Source organism: Mus caroli, chromosome 12 (genome assembly GCF_900094665.2).
Source record: "Mus caroli chromosome 12, CAROLI_EIJ_v1.1, whole genome shotgun sequence".
Classification (NCBI taxonomy): Eukaryota; Metazoa; Chordata; class Mammalia; order Rodentia; family Muridae; genus Mus; species Mus caroli.
Window position 1 is genome coordinate 53,207,212 of NC_034581.1, and position 16,829 is coordinate 53,224,040.

The 16,829-nt window shown below is 39.9% G+C and overlaps 1 protein-coding gene across 8 annotated transcripts in view; it reads left to right on the forward strand.

Annotated features, from left to right (window-relative positions):
- Ttc6 (tetratricopeptide repeat domain 6) overlaps positions 1 to 16,829 on the forward strand; it is a 173,422-nt gene that overhangs the window by 82,217 nt on the left and 74,376 nt on the right. For all 8 annotated transcript variants that reach the window (XM_021179231.1, XM_021179236.1, XM_021179237.1 and 5 more), the window contains 2 exons: positions 8,621 to 8,725; positions 14,192 to 14,284. In XM_021179231.1, coding sequence (XP_021034890.1) covers positions 8,621 to 8,725; positions 14,192 to 14,284 — 198 coding nt within the window. The remainder of the gene's footprint in view (positions 1 to 8,620; positions 8,726 to 14,191; positions 14,285 to 16,829) is intronic.

Here is a 16,829-nt window from a genome sequence, read left to right on the forward strand (position 1 = left end):
ATCTATCTATCTATCTATCTATCTATCTATCTATCTATCTATCTATCTATCTATCTATCTATCTAATCTATCCGCATTGGTGTCAGGGTGTCAGATCCCCTGGAACTGGAGCTACAGATGGTTGTGAGCTGCCATTTGGGTGCTGAGAATTGAACCTGGGTCTTAGAGAAAGAAAATCCAGTGGTCTTAGCCATTGAACCATCTCTCCAGCCCCCAAACCTTGCTTTTAATGTTGGTTTGCTCCACCTAAGGTGCTCTTAAATGTATTGGTTAGGGATCTTTTGGCATTCTTGAACATTATTGAGGACTTCAGTATTTGGTAATGTGAACTATGTCTTGGAACACTTACAACTTTAAAATGTAAGTCAGAAAATGGTAAGTAATAAAACCACAGGTATTAAATGTGACCCCAGAAGTGCTCTTTTGTAAAACCATATTTACTCTGTTTCCTGTAACATTGTCTTGCTGTGTGGTCCAGGTTAGATTGGCATCTATGAAGAAGGACACCCTTCTTCATTAGCCTTCTTAGTGCTGGGATTACAGCCCACACCACTGTGCTTCCTAGGATTATAGTCCCTAAACCCAAAGAGTGTGAGAAAACTAGGATCTGTCTTTTAATTTAACTTATTTGACAAGTCTCTTTATATATTGAACTCCTAGACATTCCGTATCAATATTTTGGCTGTTTGTTTTGGTTAAAATATATTAGAAAAATTCTGGCCTTAAACAGACATGTAGGTAGAAAAGAATATTTTGGTAGAAATTCCAATATAATTGTGGGCATTCTTTAATCACATACCAAAATTTGATAAGTGATAGTTTCCTGAGAGTTAGTTGTAAGACTCTCACTTTTCCCTGTGCTTTTTGCCAAGGTCCTAAAAATCTCTAGATGTCACAAACCCAAGACAACTCTATAAGTGGAGAGAAGGATGTATAATATCTAGAAATGTTAGGACACAAAGAATGACATGGTAGTGCATGAGTGCCTGGGGTTTCTTTTTATTGTATATGTTTTGGAATTGACCCATAAAACTTGGAAATCTGGAAATACCAATAGGTGTACACACACACACACACACACACACACACACACACACACACACACACCACACTACAGCAATATACACCCTAACACATGCACACATGCCTCAGTGAAAACATGCTATTTCATTATTTTAGGATGGGCTACAAAACAAAATATTTTTATTTAGAAAGTAATTACTGAATCTTTATATTGACACTGCACAAAGACAGTATGCTTCTACTCCTGGCCGTCACCAGGAAAGGTCTAGTCCTTGCCAGACTGTCTCAAAACATGCTAGGGTCCTTGTCAGATTGTTGTGAAGGTGGGCTGAGTATGGAGCAGTATTGTGGCTTGGATATAAAATGTTTGCTGAAGGCTTATGGTTTGAAGACTTGATTTCCAATGCAAAGTTGAAGTGTGGGGCTTTGGGAAAATGATTGGGTTGTGAGTTCTCTGATCTAATCCACTGACCTTTTTCCATCCTTTTACTCTGAGTTAGTATCTGTCTTTGTTATTGAGATGTGTTTCTTGTATTCAGCAAAATGCTGGATCTTGTTTGCATATCCAGTCTGTTAGCTTATGCCTTCTTATAGGTGAGTTGAGTCCATTAATATTGAGAGATATTAAAGAAAGATGACTGTTGGTTCCTGATATGTTTGCTTTTATAGGTGGCTTTATGTGCTTGTACCTCTCTGATTTTGGCTTTGTTTTGAGATGCTTAACATCTTGTCCTTTCTTTGGTGCAGGTATCCTCCTTGTGTTGGAGTTTTCCTTCCAGGAACCTCTGTAGGGCTGGGTTGGTAGACAGATGCTGTTTGAATTTGGTTTTGTCCTGGAGTATTTTGGTTTCTCCATCTATGTTGATTGAGAATTTTGCTGGGTATAGTAACTTGGGCTGGCATTTGTGTTCTTTTAGAGTCTGCATAACTTCTAACCAGGCTTTTCTGGCTTTCATAGTCTCTGTTGAGAAGTCTGGTGTAATTATGATAGGTCTACTTTTGTATGTTACTTGGCCGTTTTCCCTTGCAGCTTTTAATATTTTTTCTTTGTTCTGTGCATTTAGTGTTTTGATTATTATGTGACAAAAATTTTTTCTTTTCTGGTCCCATTTATTTAGTGTTCTATAGGTTTCTTGTACCTTTATAAGCCATCTCTTTCTTTAGGTTGGAGAAGTTTTCTTCTATGATTTTGTTGAAGACATTTTCAGGTCCTTTGAGCTGGGAATCTTCATTCTCCTCTATTTTGATTATTCTTAGATTTGTTCTTTTCATTGTGTCCTGAATTTCTTGGATGCTTTGGGTTAGGAGGTTTTATGTTTTGAATTTTCTTTGACAGTTGTGTCAATCTCTTCTACCATATCTTCTACACCTGAGATTTCTTCTATCTCTTTTATTCTGTTGGTAATACTCACATCTATAATTCCTGACCTCTTTTCTAGGTTTGCTGTAATTTGTGTTTTCTTTATTGTTTCTACTTCCACTTTTAGGTCTTGAATCACTTCATTCAATCCCTTCACCTGTTTACCTGTGTTTTCCTGCATTTTTTTTCAGTGAGTTATTGATATCCTCCTTAAAGGACTCTTCATGAGATAGGATTTTAGGACAGATTCCTGATTTTCACATGTGTTGATGTATTCAGGGCTTGCTGTGGTGGGAGAACTGGGTTCTGATGATGCCCACATATTTTGGCTTCTGTTGCTTATGGTCTTGTGCTTGCCTTTCACCACCTGGATATCCCTGATATTTGTTGGTCTGAGTGACTGTATGGAGTCTGCTTCTTTTGTTTCTGGGTTGCTTCAGGTCTCCTGGTAGGCCTGCAGCCCTGGCTGTATCAGACCACCTGTGGAGCCTTCCAACGGGCCGGGGGGTCTCTTCACAGGGGCAGAGAAGCTGCTGATCTGTTGCCCTGGCTGCAGTAGATCTCCTAAGAGGCCTTCAGACTGTTGGGTCTTCAGTGGAGCAGTCAAGGTGTTGTCCATTTCCCCTGAGTACAGCATGTCCTCAATTGCTCTGAGTTCAGCAGGTCCTCTAGGATGGAACCAGACTAACTTCACGGGAGCAGACCAACTAAGAGTCTGCCCTAGCAGTAAGGACCATGCGGAACGGGGGGAAGGGGCTGAAGGATATTCATTTCTTTTTTAAAGGCTTCTATCTGTCTGATTCTATTTTTCTGTGTTTCTTTAAGGGATTTACTTATTTCCTTTTTAAAGGCCTCTATATTCTTCATGAGATTTGATTTGACCGCATTGTCTTGCTCTTCAGGTCTGTTAGGATATCCAGGGCTTTCTGTAGTAAGAGATCTGGGTTCTAGTGTGGCCATATTACTCTGGCTTTTGTTGATTGTGTTCTTCCACTGGTCTTTAGCCATCTGGTTGTCTCTAGTGTTGGCTGGCCTGGTAGTCTCTGGTGGTAGCAGGCCTCTGGGGTTATAGGTAGAGCTGGCAGTCCCTAATGGCAGCAGATTTCTGGTTGTCCTGGGTGCTAGCAGACCTCCTGGGATGCAAGCAGAACTGGTTGTTCAAGGTGGCAGGCCTCCTGGGAGGCAGGGTGAGCTATGGCCCAGGGAGTAGAGTACTAATCTGGGATTGCAGTTAGAGGTGTGGGCCTGAAGATGGAGCACAGAGGTGATGGGGCAAAGCTCAGGCTGCTGGGCTTGCAGAGTCAGGGGACAGGCAGGGGACTGGGGTATGGGTATCTCACCTGGTTGTCCCAAGTGGTAGCAGGTCTCCTGGGAGGTAAGCTGAACTGTGTTTCTGTTTGTGGAGTGTCTGTGCATACTATCTTGTCATCTGCAAATAATGATACTTTGACTTCTTCCTGTCAAATTTGTATCTATTTTATCTCCTTTTGCTAGACCTTCAAGTACTGTATTGAATAGACATAGAGAACAACCAGCTCAGCCAACACTAGAGACAACCAGATGGCTAAAGGCAATTGAGGCCAGACTCTTAAATTGGAAAACTTAGCCTAGCAATTGTGAAGTCTGCCTTTCTTTACTTAAGAATTTTTTTGGTTGATAGGGAATATTCATCAAATATGTGGGGTGGTAGAGGCATGTATTTGACTAGAAATACATGTATAGTTAGTCCACTTAAATAGTTTCACAAATCAACAAACTTAAAGAAAATAAAATTTCCAATAAGACCAAGCCTTCACAGAGTTATTATTCCAAAATAATGCCAGTTTCTTCAATGTCTTTTTATGAATGCCTAAATAATTTCTTCCATGCAAACTTTTTAAAAAGTACTTTCATTTATCTTTTTATTATATCTTTACAAACACAGTATGGGGATTTTCCTCACACTTAATACCCTACTCTCTCTATTGATAATATAGTAGTAGTTGAGCAGGTTTCTCCAGAAGATACATCCAAGTCCCAACCCTTGGTACTGTGAATATGCTGTTATGTTAAAAACAAGGACTCTGCAGATATGATTGAAATTTTAGGATACACTTATTCTGACTGTAGGGTAGGGCTTAAGTCCAACAGCAATGATATGTTTAGAAAAGCAGAATGTCTCTAGTCACCAAATGAAGCCTTCAGCTCTAAGATTGGGTTATATATAATTAAGCTATTGGCCAGAGGACCCCCATGGAAACCCCAAACAACCTTGGATATTGCCAAGGCTATACCAACTGACAGCAAGGTGGCAACCTTGAAGACAGCGGCTATACTACTTTTCCAACAGAAAGAAGTTGCAGTGTTGCCGCCCTAGCACCTTTATCCCTCACGAAGGGATGCTGGTATGAGAAGGTACTCAGTATGCTATTAGAAGACAAAGGTAAACACCAACCCAGCTACAATCCCCTTGATCCACAATGGTGAACTTCTTGTAAAATGTGCTAGTACAAAAGAGGCACTAAGTTATGGGAGTAACCAATCAATATCTGGTTGAATTTCACTCCATAAGATGGATGGAACCCATGCCTGACACTGCTCTGTCACCAAGAACCTGAGACTAGATATGCCATGGAAAATGGGGAAAGCCAAGTGCTGCCCTTCTGCTGAGGGAATGGAATAATAAAATGACTCCTGATGCCGTTCCACTATACTCTGGTTAGAAGTCACAGCCGGACAGTGTGCAGGAGAGCACAGAGAGAAATTTCTCCCATCAGGACTTAGGGATCCAGAGGAAGAGGAGGGAAAAATGTAAGAGTCAGAGGACACCAAGAAAAAAAATAGGCTTTCTAAACACAGGAGGACTTGACACACAAGGAGTTCACAGAGACTGTAGCAGCATAGGTAGGGTCTGCACAGGTTTAAGCCAGATGGGTTCCCTGTGCTGAGAGGGGAAGCAGATACAAGTCCCACCTGTAACCTAAAAGCTAACTCCAATTGGTACCCTCTTGGGAAGGAAAATTAGTTAGCTCTCACAGAGGCTCACTGGGTGTGCACACCACTCTAGGCGCAGGCCCCATGCCCAGCAGTAGGTGGCCAACACAAAATAATCTCAGTGGTGTTTTTGGAGCATCGTTGACTCATAGTCCTTTATCTGGGCATTTTCTTTTATCTTTCAGGTCTTTTGCTCATGTTATGGTTTTCAGTTAGGGTTTATGGGATTTCTGTCTGTGTGAATATGAGTGCCTCTGTGTCTGTGTTTTTGTGTTTTTTTCCTGTCTCTGTCTCTCTCTTCAGTTTGCTCTGTCTGTTTTGTCCTATTCTGATTTGTCTGTTTGCTTGTTTTTTTTTTTAAATGTATCTTAATTTAATTTATTATTATTTTTTTAGACAACTGTGTTTTCTAATGAGAGAGCAAGAAAGGGTATGGATTTTGGTGGGCAAAGTATGGGAATAGGGGGGGATCTCGGAGGAGCTGAAGGAGGGGAACCGTAATCAGAATATATTATATGGAAACGTGTCTCTATTAAAAAAATAGAAAAAAATAAAGAAAAGAGTAATTCTGTGTGAACTCAGGGCACCCAGGGACAAAGGTCATGTTAAGATGAAGGGCGAGGTGGAGAAATGGTGGAGAAATGCAGACTTTGCTATTTGCCTCTAGCAGCTAGTGGGAGGCCCGGAGGAACTCTCTCCCTAACTCTCCAGAGGACGCTTGTGTCTGGATTCTGGAGCTGAGAGAGTATACCTCCCTCTTTATTTAGACTAGCAGGAGATGTTCAGTATGGCAGCCCCCAGGCACCTCTGCATCAGGTGGGAAGTTTCTCATTAAGCTTCACGCTCTATTTGGAGTTCCCTGGCTTTACCCATCACTCACTAACAGCACTTCTGTATCTCGGGATTCTATCTGGGCACACACAGCTTTCATCCACACCATGACAGTTTTTCAGATCTTCCTCATTTCAATGATTGAAAACTTTAGGGATGAATGTTCAAGTATTTTGTAAACCGCATCTCAGTTGTGAGTTGGCTGGTGTTGTGGTTTGATTGGTTTATGAGACTTCTGGAGGAAGAGAACATCTTCTCACTGCATCTCTTGCCTGTCATAAGCTGTCAACAGGACTTTCAGCATTTTGTTAACCTTGGTCACCCAGTGTTGAAATTTCCTCCTTATAAATGTTTTTCCTGTCTGTGTTATCCATTTTAAAGGAAATCGCTATGTATGATCATATTTTAAAAGTAGTAGTTTTGTTCTATCTCTTTGAGATTAGAATGTTTACAAAAGTTAGAGTTCTTCTCTGTAGGAGAATTTCTCTGTTCATTCATTCATTTATTCATTCATTCATTCCTTCATCTGTTGAAGTAAAAATTACTGATAAATAAGTATATTACATTTTACAATCCAGTGCAACTTTATTATTCCCACTACCATTTCTAAAATGGTTTGCTTATATATATTTTTTTCTTTAAAGGCACTGCAGTTTTTCACAGAACAAAATGTTCCAGACTCATATATTTTCTGGTTTGTTTGTGTGATGCATCCTGGTTCCATTTATGCGATTAGAAACCAAGCAAGATCTGTGTAGTCTTCATGCTTGTACTCTGGGGGGCGCTGTTTCTTCTAGGCCTTGCCAACTAACAAAGCACGCATACACGTGCCTTCTGTGGGGCAGTACCACACATGAACTCACAAGACCCATGCAAGTTCAAGCTAGACAAAATCCCGACGTGGAAGTAGGGAGGCGACCAGCCAAGGAGCCGTGAGCATTTGATGGCAGTTGAGAGAAGGAAGTCAGTTTTCTTTAATGATGTGAGCTCTGATTGGCTGACTACTTTTCAGGGCACACCCCACTCCCAAGAGTGGTAGGGCAATACAAACTGGATTCGATGTGGACAAAAAGAAGAAGAAGAAGAAGAAGAAGAAGAAGAAGAAGAAGAAGAAGAAGAAGAAGAAGAAGAAGAAGAAGAAGAAAGAAGAAAAAAAAAATAACTCAGTGTTTAGGTAGATAGGGCAGTAAGGGTAAAAACAGGGGTATTAGGAGTGTATATAATCAAAATCTGCTTATGGAATTCATAGATTAATAAAAATAATATTTATAAATTATGTGTGTCTGTGTATACTAACTCATATAAATGCGTGCATCTGTAAATGTTGTTGTATATAAGCATCTGCATCTATACTAGACTAAATGTGAGTTCACAATCCACTGTGATAGGAACATTCTAGTTACCCCTCGGTCATCTTTAAAGTCGCACTCCAACAGTGGCACATTGACTCCCACCATCTGCCACCCTTGTATTCAGTAGTTCAGTGTGTGTGGATGGAAGTGTCAGACTTGCTAGTCTGCGTTCCTGTGGGAGCATCAGCAGCTAAAGCCCAGGGCCAGAGACTGCTTCCTGTTCCCTTTCCTTTAGCTTTTCACTCTCCATGGCTTCCTGGTCACTGAGCTCTGCATCCGCCCTAGAATATGAGGTTGCTCTTCATATTGCCAATACAGTTAGAATGCCTTGTTAGGCTTTGCATTCTACCCTGGACTCTTTTTTACTCCCTGAATGTGGTCTGAAGCTTTGCATTGTGCTAAATATTAGCCTTTCTTATTCAAACTTATTCAAATACTACCACAATTCTGGTAGCATCCCAGTAGGTTTATTGTTCTAAAACAAATACCTTTTTAGTTTATGACTTAACAACTTAATAACTCGACATATGATCCTAAGCAATCTCTCATATAAATAACATTTTGCATGAATTTTTCTGAAATTATTATTTTCAGTACGGTTTGTCAGCCCCATCTATGGGTTGTAATAGTTGTATCTGAATAGCCATATAATAATGTTTATTTACCCGTTTCTCTCCTAAGGAACACTTAAATTGGACTTTATTTTCTAATTTAGTATGCTCTGTGAATTGACCTATACATATTTTCCCATGCACGTATGTAAGAACTTGGTTAGAACTCATAGCAAGAAGTGACACTTCCAAAACAGATGGCACGTGTACCTCCTGTTTGGCTGGTCAGTTTGCCTCCAGTGTGGTTCCCCAGTCCTTTGTGTCACAAAGTCAGTCACCACTGCTGGCTTTACTTGTCCTTTAAAGCTGGGGACTTGCAAAGTCATCTTCCCTCGATGGTCAGAGGCTGGGTAACAAATCAAGCCATTTTCTCAACGACTAGAAACAATGTGGCAGGAGTTTGGGGTTTTGGTTTTAGAGGATATTTGTTACTATTTGTCATAGTTTTTTTTTCCATAATATTTTCAAAGGTGTCTGCATATCCTGGAATTTCAAAGATGTTTTGGAATCTTTCTGCACCCAAATTTGCTCTTCCAGAATCAACCATAAGAGCAACTTTATATCCAAAATATGAGGTAATGACTGCTTTCTGTACTGTAACCTTTGCTGCAATTTAAGAGTAAACTTGTATAATTTCTTCTGATATAAAGTTGGTTAGGCAATTGCCATATAACTTGTCAAGCAATTATTGCCGTGGCCAGGATTGGTTGGATGATACAATAGAGATGATTTATGTAGTAGTTGTCACACATACATATAACTGTATCTACATATTTTATAAAATTCTGGCATATATATGTATGTATATGTTCTATAGCTATGATTTATGTACTTCTTTAAATTATATACTTATTGTAGCTAGACAAGAAAACATACCTGAGCTGGGCGTGGTGGCGCACGCCTTTAATCCCAGCACTCGGGAGGCAGAGGCAGGCGGATTTCTGAGTTCGAGGCCAGCCTGGTCTACAGAGTGAGTTCCAGGACAGCCAGGGCTATACAGAGAAACCCTGTCTCGAAAAAAAAAAAAAAACCAAAAAAACCCAAAAAACAACAACAACAACAACAACAACAACAAAAAACATACCTGTTCTCTTTTTGGAAGAGTATTTTATTTGAGGACTTAAGTTATAAAGTCATGCAGATTATATTGAGGATCTCAGGTATTTTCATTTACTTTTTTGGTTCATGAAGACAGTGATCATTTATTATCAAATTTTAGACAATAATTAAGACTCCCTATTAATTTGCTGGCAGTGATAATAGTACTGTTGATATGTGCCCCACATTTAGGACTTTATAGTTTTCCTGGAAAAGCAAACAGAATGTCTTTTCCACTTTGTTGAAAAAGCAAACTTTATTTCAAACAAGTCTAGAAGAGTAGCCAGACTGGTAGGAGACAGCACATGGCCGAATGGCCAGCTGGCACAGGCTCCCTTGGGAGTCCCTCCAGGTCCTGGTCTTCCCCAAGCACCTGCTGAAGCTTCCCCTCAGGTTGAAGCTAAAACGGTGCCTTGTCAGGTGTTGACGAGGTCTCTGTTTTTCAAACGTATTCACTTCGAGGAAGAAGAGAATTGATTCTTTTTTGAAGCTCTGTAGAATTCTAACCTAAATCGATCTGTCCCTGGGATTTTGTTCCTTGGGCCATTTTAAATCATGGCTTCATCTCAAAATAACATTTGTTGGGTGTGCCAGGGCCATATGTCAAGACTTAGGTGAGATCTAATCAGCCAAAATCCCAGCATGGAAAGTGGAAGCCCCACCCTTCCACCTGAAGAGGTATAGGTAACTGATGAAGTGAGAGTCAGGTTCTCTAGGGATATTTTTCCAAAAGGGCTACCTGTGCTCCAAATGGATCTTCACCCATGTTCAAAGAGGCGGCACTAAGTGAAATCACTGGACTTCAAAGACAAAGCAGGACAAAGTGGTGGCTGGGGTAGGGGTGGAGGATTGGGGAAACGAGACGGTTAGGAGTAATGGAAGGAGGGATTGAGGGTATAGTTGATTAAAACACATTTGTATGCATGGATGGAGTGTTCACTGGGCAGCAGCTCCACATACCCCAAAGCAGGAAGAAAGGGATTAATATGCTCAGCCAGTCAAAGGTGGCCTGCTGCCAAGTGGAATGTGCCCAGGCTTTCTGAGAAATGGTTAGCACATTTAAATGTCAGGTAGGACACAGCACAGGTGTCAGTCAGTGGCCAGCACAACATGCTCTACTGACTGCTCTGACATCATTTTTCCTATAGGTGACATGCGTCACCCAGTGGACAAAATGGCAGTCATGACCAAGATGGCTGTCATTACACTGAGTGGCCGCCTTCGTGAATTGTCTCCTTCATTGATTTTTGTTACCAGCTATTTCCGTTTACATATTTCAAAAGAAAATACTAGAGTTGATACAGATAGGAGAAATCTTCTTGGAATTTTGAAAGAATTCATTGTCTCTTCAGAAATGCATTATTTGGGAAAGTTTCTGATGATTTAAATGTCTCCTTTACTAATTTTTGAGTTACTTATGCCAAGTTGTTTTTGAGTCAGCTGATAACTCATCACAGAAAGCCGTGTGTTCTATGAGAAACATGTTGTATGTATAGAGTTGGCCATGTTTTCCTGTCAGTTTTAAGCTCTATTTGTAATGTTGCAGTTTCCTTCCTGTTTCTTACAAGTTTTATATCTATAATAGGATTTTAAAAAACAATTTAACTTTCTTGTTTCTTTTCTTTGTTTTCAGTTGTAAACTCTATCCTTTATCAAACTACCATACTTGCACCAGTAGTGAACAACCACTGCTGGTACATTTTTACTAAGATTTATGATATTCAGCGTCCAAACTATTTATTGTGGCCTACCGGCAGGAAAAGAAAGAGTTTATTCTATCTGCTTTGATTAAAAATATTTTGGATTAATTATTACATCATTGTGATACTGTGAAGTATCACAATCTTTTCCATTTTGATTTTTTTACTTCACCACTTATTACAAAATGCTTATATTCTGTTTAATCATTGTATTATTTTCTACTGAAATTTAATTAGGATCTTTTTGTTTTAAAATAATATAAATATAACTTAAGACTTTTGTATAAAGCTTTTAGTTTATTGCACTAATTCTTACTTAGTGTCTTCATTTATTTTTGAAACAGCTCTTTTCTTGATGGGGGGATAGTTTTCATTTTCTTTTGCTTATACCACGTAGGTAGGAAGGGTTTTTAAAAGCTTAAAGAAGTTTTGATACTGTTTTCTTTAAAGTTTATTCTTAATACTTAATAACATACAGTATATCTTTAGACTACATGTTTTTTGAAATTGGTTGCTATTTGTATTGTGGTTTATTGAATAGCCCAGCATTTGTTGACTAAGCCCACCGGTGGCATTGTTTGAAGGTTCCTTGTTAGCACTGAGCCAGCCTAAGCAGAACATAGGTTGTGGAATCAGAGCCCGGGATTTGAATCCCTTTCTGCTCCTGAAATCCATTGTTTTTGTACGTAAAGTAAGCTTTGAGGATTTAAGGAGGCCTCACACTGTGCAGATAAACTGAAGTACCCAGCTGGCTTAATAGACTTAGTTATATGACTTCTTTTCTATGTGGTTCACTTTCTATTTCTTTCATTTGACCTAATGAAGACTGATTAATTAGAGGTTTTCGTGTACATGTGTTTGGTTCATGCTTTTCTTGTGCAACTAACAATTTTTATTTCATGTGGCATGAAAATTCTGTATTTATTAAAAAAGTTGCAATTTGTGAATTTTATCTCCTGTTACTTTTAAAAGACTCAATTTGACCTAGTAAGTATTTAAATTCTACTCTAGTATGTAGAATTTATATGTTGTTTTGTGGGTCCAAGCATGTTTCCATTTTGTTCTTTTGTTCTTTTTCTTTTTTTTTTTTTTTTTTTTTTTTTTTTTTTTTCTCAGTTCATGATTGCTTGGCAGCACACATTTAAGCAGAGCATCACAGTGCTGGGAGGGTGTGGTAGGAAAAGTTCCTCACTTCATAGTAGCCAGGAAGCAGGGCGGGGAGAAGGAACCGGGCAGGCATAACCTTCCAGGGCAGCATCTTCCATCGCTTCCCAACCCTGGTCACTTGACCCTCTTACATGGTACTCAAAATGCTCCGATTCCCTCCCAAAGTAGTGCCAGAAGCTGGAGCCAAGGGTTGAGCCTAGGAGTCTGAAGGTGGGGAACATTTCATAGTCAAACAACGGCAGTTTTTCCACTCTATCTGCACCCTACTCCAGTTTTTCCACTCTATCTGCATCCTACTCCAGTTTCAGCAATATCACTGGAGAAAAGCAGGAGGATTTTCCCATGGGACACCACATAAACTATTATACTCTAATTGCTATGCCTGGTGCCTTGGTTTAGGAAATATTTAGACAGTTTCTGAGGCGTCAGTATGAGCCGTGCTATGTTTTTGTTGTTTGTTTTTTTTTTCCCCACAGTAAACAATGACCGACTGCTAACAGGTTTTACTATTTTGACATAAAATATAGTGTGAAACTTTTTGTCTTTGCTTTGTTAAAAGTGTTCCATTAAATATATAATACTTGCATTCCAATATATTTTGAATATCTTATGTAAGCATAGGGCAAAAACAGTTGCAAAAGTTCTTTTCTATATCAGGGAGTTAGTCTTTGAACAATAGTAATGTCCAAATGTTTTTCTGCTATGACTTGTAATTATTTTGCTACAGCTAAATAATTTTCCAGTGTAAAAACACACTGACCAGGCTAGTTTCCTATCACCTTCCATAAGCTGAAGTCATCTGAGAGAAAGGAATTTCGATTGTTAAAATGCCCCCAGAAGATCCAGCTGTAAGCAGACACACTTGTATAGCATTTTCTTAACTAGTGATTGATAGATGGGGGAAGCCCCAGGCTATTGTGGGTGGTGCCATTCTTGGGTTGGTGGTTCTGGGTGCTATAAGAAAGCAGAATGAGCAAGCCATGGGGAGCAAGCCAGTAAGCAGCCCTGCTCCATGGTCTCTGCATCAGCTCCTGCCTCCAGGCTCCTGCCCTGCTTGAGTTCCTGCCTTGATGATGAACAGTGAAGTGTCAGTGTAAATGAAATCCTCCCCAAGCTGAGGTTTGTTAGGATGCTTCATGATGGCAATAGAAACCCTAATATATACAGTATACAAGAATGATCAAAATCACCTTATTTTCCCCATTTTTCTAAATGACAATAGCATTAATACTTGTAAAAACTGATTTTTAAATTTCAGTGTTTTCAACCATAAAGTTAGAACCTCATCAGATAAATAAGGGAGAGCATGGTTCAGCTAATCATGAAACTGTCAGGTTGTCAAATTGATGTTTCCTAGTTGCTTTTGAATATCAAAGTCACTGACTATAAGGTAGAGAAGTAACACATTTAATGAGCATAATTTGTATAGCCCTTTTATCTTACAAGAACACACATATATTGCAACTTTATTGGGTGATAGAATCCAAAGCTTAAGTCATTTAAGAAAAATTCCACTCCAGTTTACATTTAGAGCACTTGCTCCTACTTGAAAATGAAGTCATTCAACAGTACAGCCTGATTATGTGTCTTGCTAATAACTCTGGTGTTGATGTGAAAGACAAATAGTACTAATCTATGAGAATGTAATGTCATTGATAACTCTTAATATTTCACACTGCAGAAATCACACGCATGCTCCCATTTGATTAAAGTCAGGAGCTAAGCCGGGAATGGTGGTGAACGCCTTTAATCCTAGCACTTGGGAGGCAGAGGCAGGTGGATTTCTAGTTTGAAGCCAGCCTGGTCTACAAAGTGAGTTCCAGGGCAGCCAGGCCTATACAGAGAAACCCTGTCTCGAACCCCTCTTCCCAAAAAAGGCAGGAGCTGTATTATGGATTTTGTATTAATACAAAGTCTCTAGTTAGACTTTCATGCATCATTGGAAGTAACTTCTTTTACTGCAGGTCTTTTATTTGTTTTGCTAACAATGTTGTTCAATGAAACATCAGTGACTACAAACATTGAAAATATTTCATGAAATTATTTAATATATGATTTATTTTTTTTAAACCACAGAGTGTTCAGACAAGCAGACTCTTAACTGAGAAATTATCTGTAACCAAGGAGACTGAGATTATTGTAAATACCTCCACCAAAAGAAGTTTTAAGGTACTTATGGCTTTTACTCTGAATTTAAGTTGATTGCTATATCTTCCTTTAGTTCAGAAATTTTTCCTAGTTATTATAGAAATCGTTTTTATACTGCACGTGCATGGCCCTTTGGCTCAAAGGGGAAGCTGTTTGCAGCTGTGGAGCAGAGTAACAGTGTCTGAGTAAGTGATGTTTGGGTGTGCTCCGTGATCCCAGTGTCCTGGCAGAGTACTCACAGTAGTACTCACGGTAGTACTCACGGTAGTACTCACGGCTACTCCTTAAGCCATAAACAGGACTGAGAAAGGTATGCTGTTTACATTATGAATATAGTTATTGATTATATCAGTGGCTTATTAATGTTCTGAAATTTAAGGACAATAACTAAGATTTCTTTTTATTTATTATTATTATTATTTAATTAGATATTTTCTTTATTTACATTTCAAATGCTATCCCAAAAGTTCCCTATACCCTCCCCTCACCCTGCTCTCCTATCCACCCACTCCTGTTTCTTGGCCCTGGCATTCCCCTGTACTAGGGCATATAAAGTTTTCAAGACCAAAGGGCCTCTTTTCCCAATGATGGCTGACTACCAAACCCAGACACTATTGCATATGCCAGCAAGATTTTGCTGAAAGGACCCTGATATAGCTGTCTTGAGTGAGGCTATGCCAGTGCCTGGCAAATACAGAAGTGGATGCTCACAGTCATCTATAGGATGGAACACAGGGCCCCCAATGGAGGAGTTAGAGAACACACCCAAGGAGCTGAAGGGGTCTGCAACCCTATAGGTTTAACAACAATATGAACTAACCAGTACCCCCAGGGCTTTGTCTCTAGTTACATATGTAGCAGAAGTTTTCTTTTTATTAAGGCCTTCAGCTTGGTAATCCACCTGGGTCTGCTTGAATACCATGTAGCACTGAGATTCACTGTCCTGAGCCAAGTCACACCCCCTTTCTAGTTGGCTATCTAGGCTGACTGTGTTTCTGCCTATTTCCTCATATTTCTAGGAAGCACGTTTGGCCTATAGTCATGAGCCCCAGTCAGTGTTTTGCTGTCTCTTTGCTGCCATTTATTGGCTGCTTGTCCTGATGTGAATTGGATCTTTCAATTCCTCACTGTCCTGGGGTGTCACTGCCCATACCACAGTTATATCTGCAGCACCTAGAACAGGAGTTGTTCTTTAAAAATAACCAAATCACTCAATTGCACTCTGGGTCAGAAAGTCATTTTTGTTTCTAGGTTGTGGCAATGGCACTTCTCATATTTTCCTGTCATCCTGTCTCGTCTTTAGTAGCTACTGCTTTATCCCCATAGATCTGATTATATCACTGATATCTGAGAAAAGAGTAACTCTCTCTACCACACAAATCCAGAGTGCTTAGATAAGCCTCACAATGTATTGCCCATGTGTTTCTCCATCTATCCATCCAACATCCATGTATAACCTACACTCTGCTTCCACTACAGTCCTTGTGAACTGAAATTGCTGGCACATTTCTCTGTGTTTGTTAGGGACCATTGACATGGCCTGGGTTGTTCTTAGCGTCTTTGCACTCTATGGGAATACTTTTGCCCTTACCCAGCAGCTGTGCTGTATCCAGGTTCTTGCCTATCCAGAGCTGACCTCTCCCTGTTCTCTTTGTACTCAAATTAGACTCTGATACAGAACACTTATTTTGGGTTATAGATACTGCATTTTATTTGTCTAGGAACATCAAANATATTTCCTTTCTATTCTACCATGACAGTGCTTTCTTACTCTAAATGTAACATCTTGGTGACATCATAGAAAGCGGTGATGCTTATATGTTTGCCTCCCCTGAAGTTAAAGGTTGTGGTTTTTTAAGATTAAAAGGGACTGTCCAGCATGCACAAGATTTGCAGAACATTAACCCAGACAAAATACTAATGTGGAGTGGGAGAAGACTCGAGATTCTACCCCTAGTTGATGAGTAATTGGCAATTTATGACTGCCATGGGAGGGAGAGTCATAGTCAGTGTCCTTTGGGGCTGAAGGACATCAGAGGCTGCCCGTGTTTCAGTAAATAGGTTCAAACTATGCACATGTGGTCTGCCCTAAGCAGACCCAGTGGATTTCAAAAACTAGAGCGCATGAAGATGGGAAGGAAAAGTGGTTGAAGACATAGGGGAAGAACCGCAGGGAAGGGGGTTGGGGGTTGCATTAGATCAAATCACGTTGTACGCAGATATAAAATTCTGAAACCCCAGAGTAGAAGTAGAAAAGGGGGATGTTTAGGATACATTTCTTTCTCGGGCCTCTCTAACGTACCCTCACGTGTCAGAGCCCCCTTCTTAGAACTGGGAACAAAACACCCATGGAAGGAGCTACAGAGACAAAGTTTGGAGCTGAGACGAAAGGATGGACCATCTAGAAACTGCCATATCTGGGGATCCATCCCATAATCAGCCTCCAAACGCTGACACCATTGAATACACCAGCAAGATTTTGCTGAAAGGACCCTGATATAGCTGTCTCTTGTGAGACTATGCCGGGGCCTAGCAAACACAGAAGTGGATGCTCACAGTCAGCTAT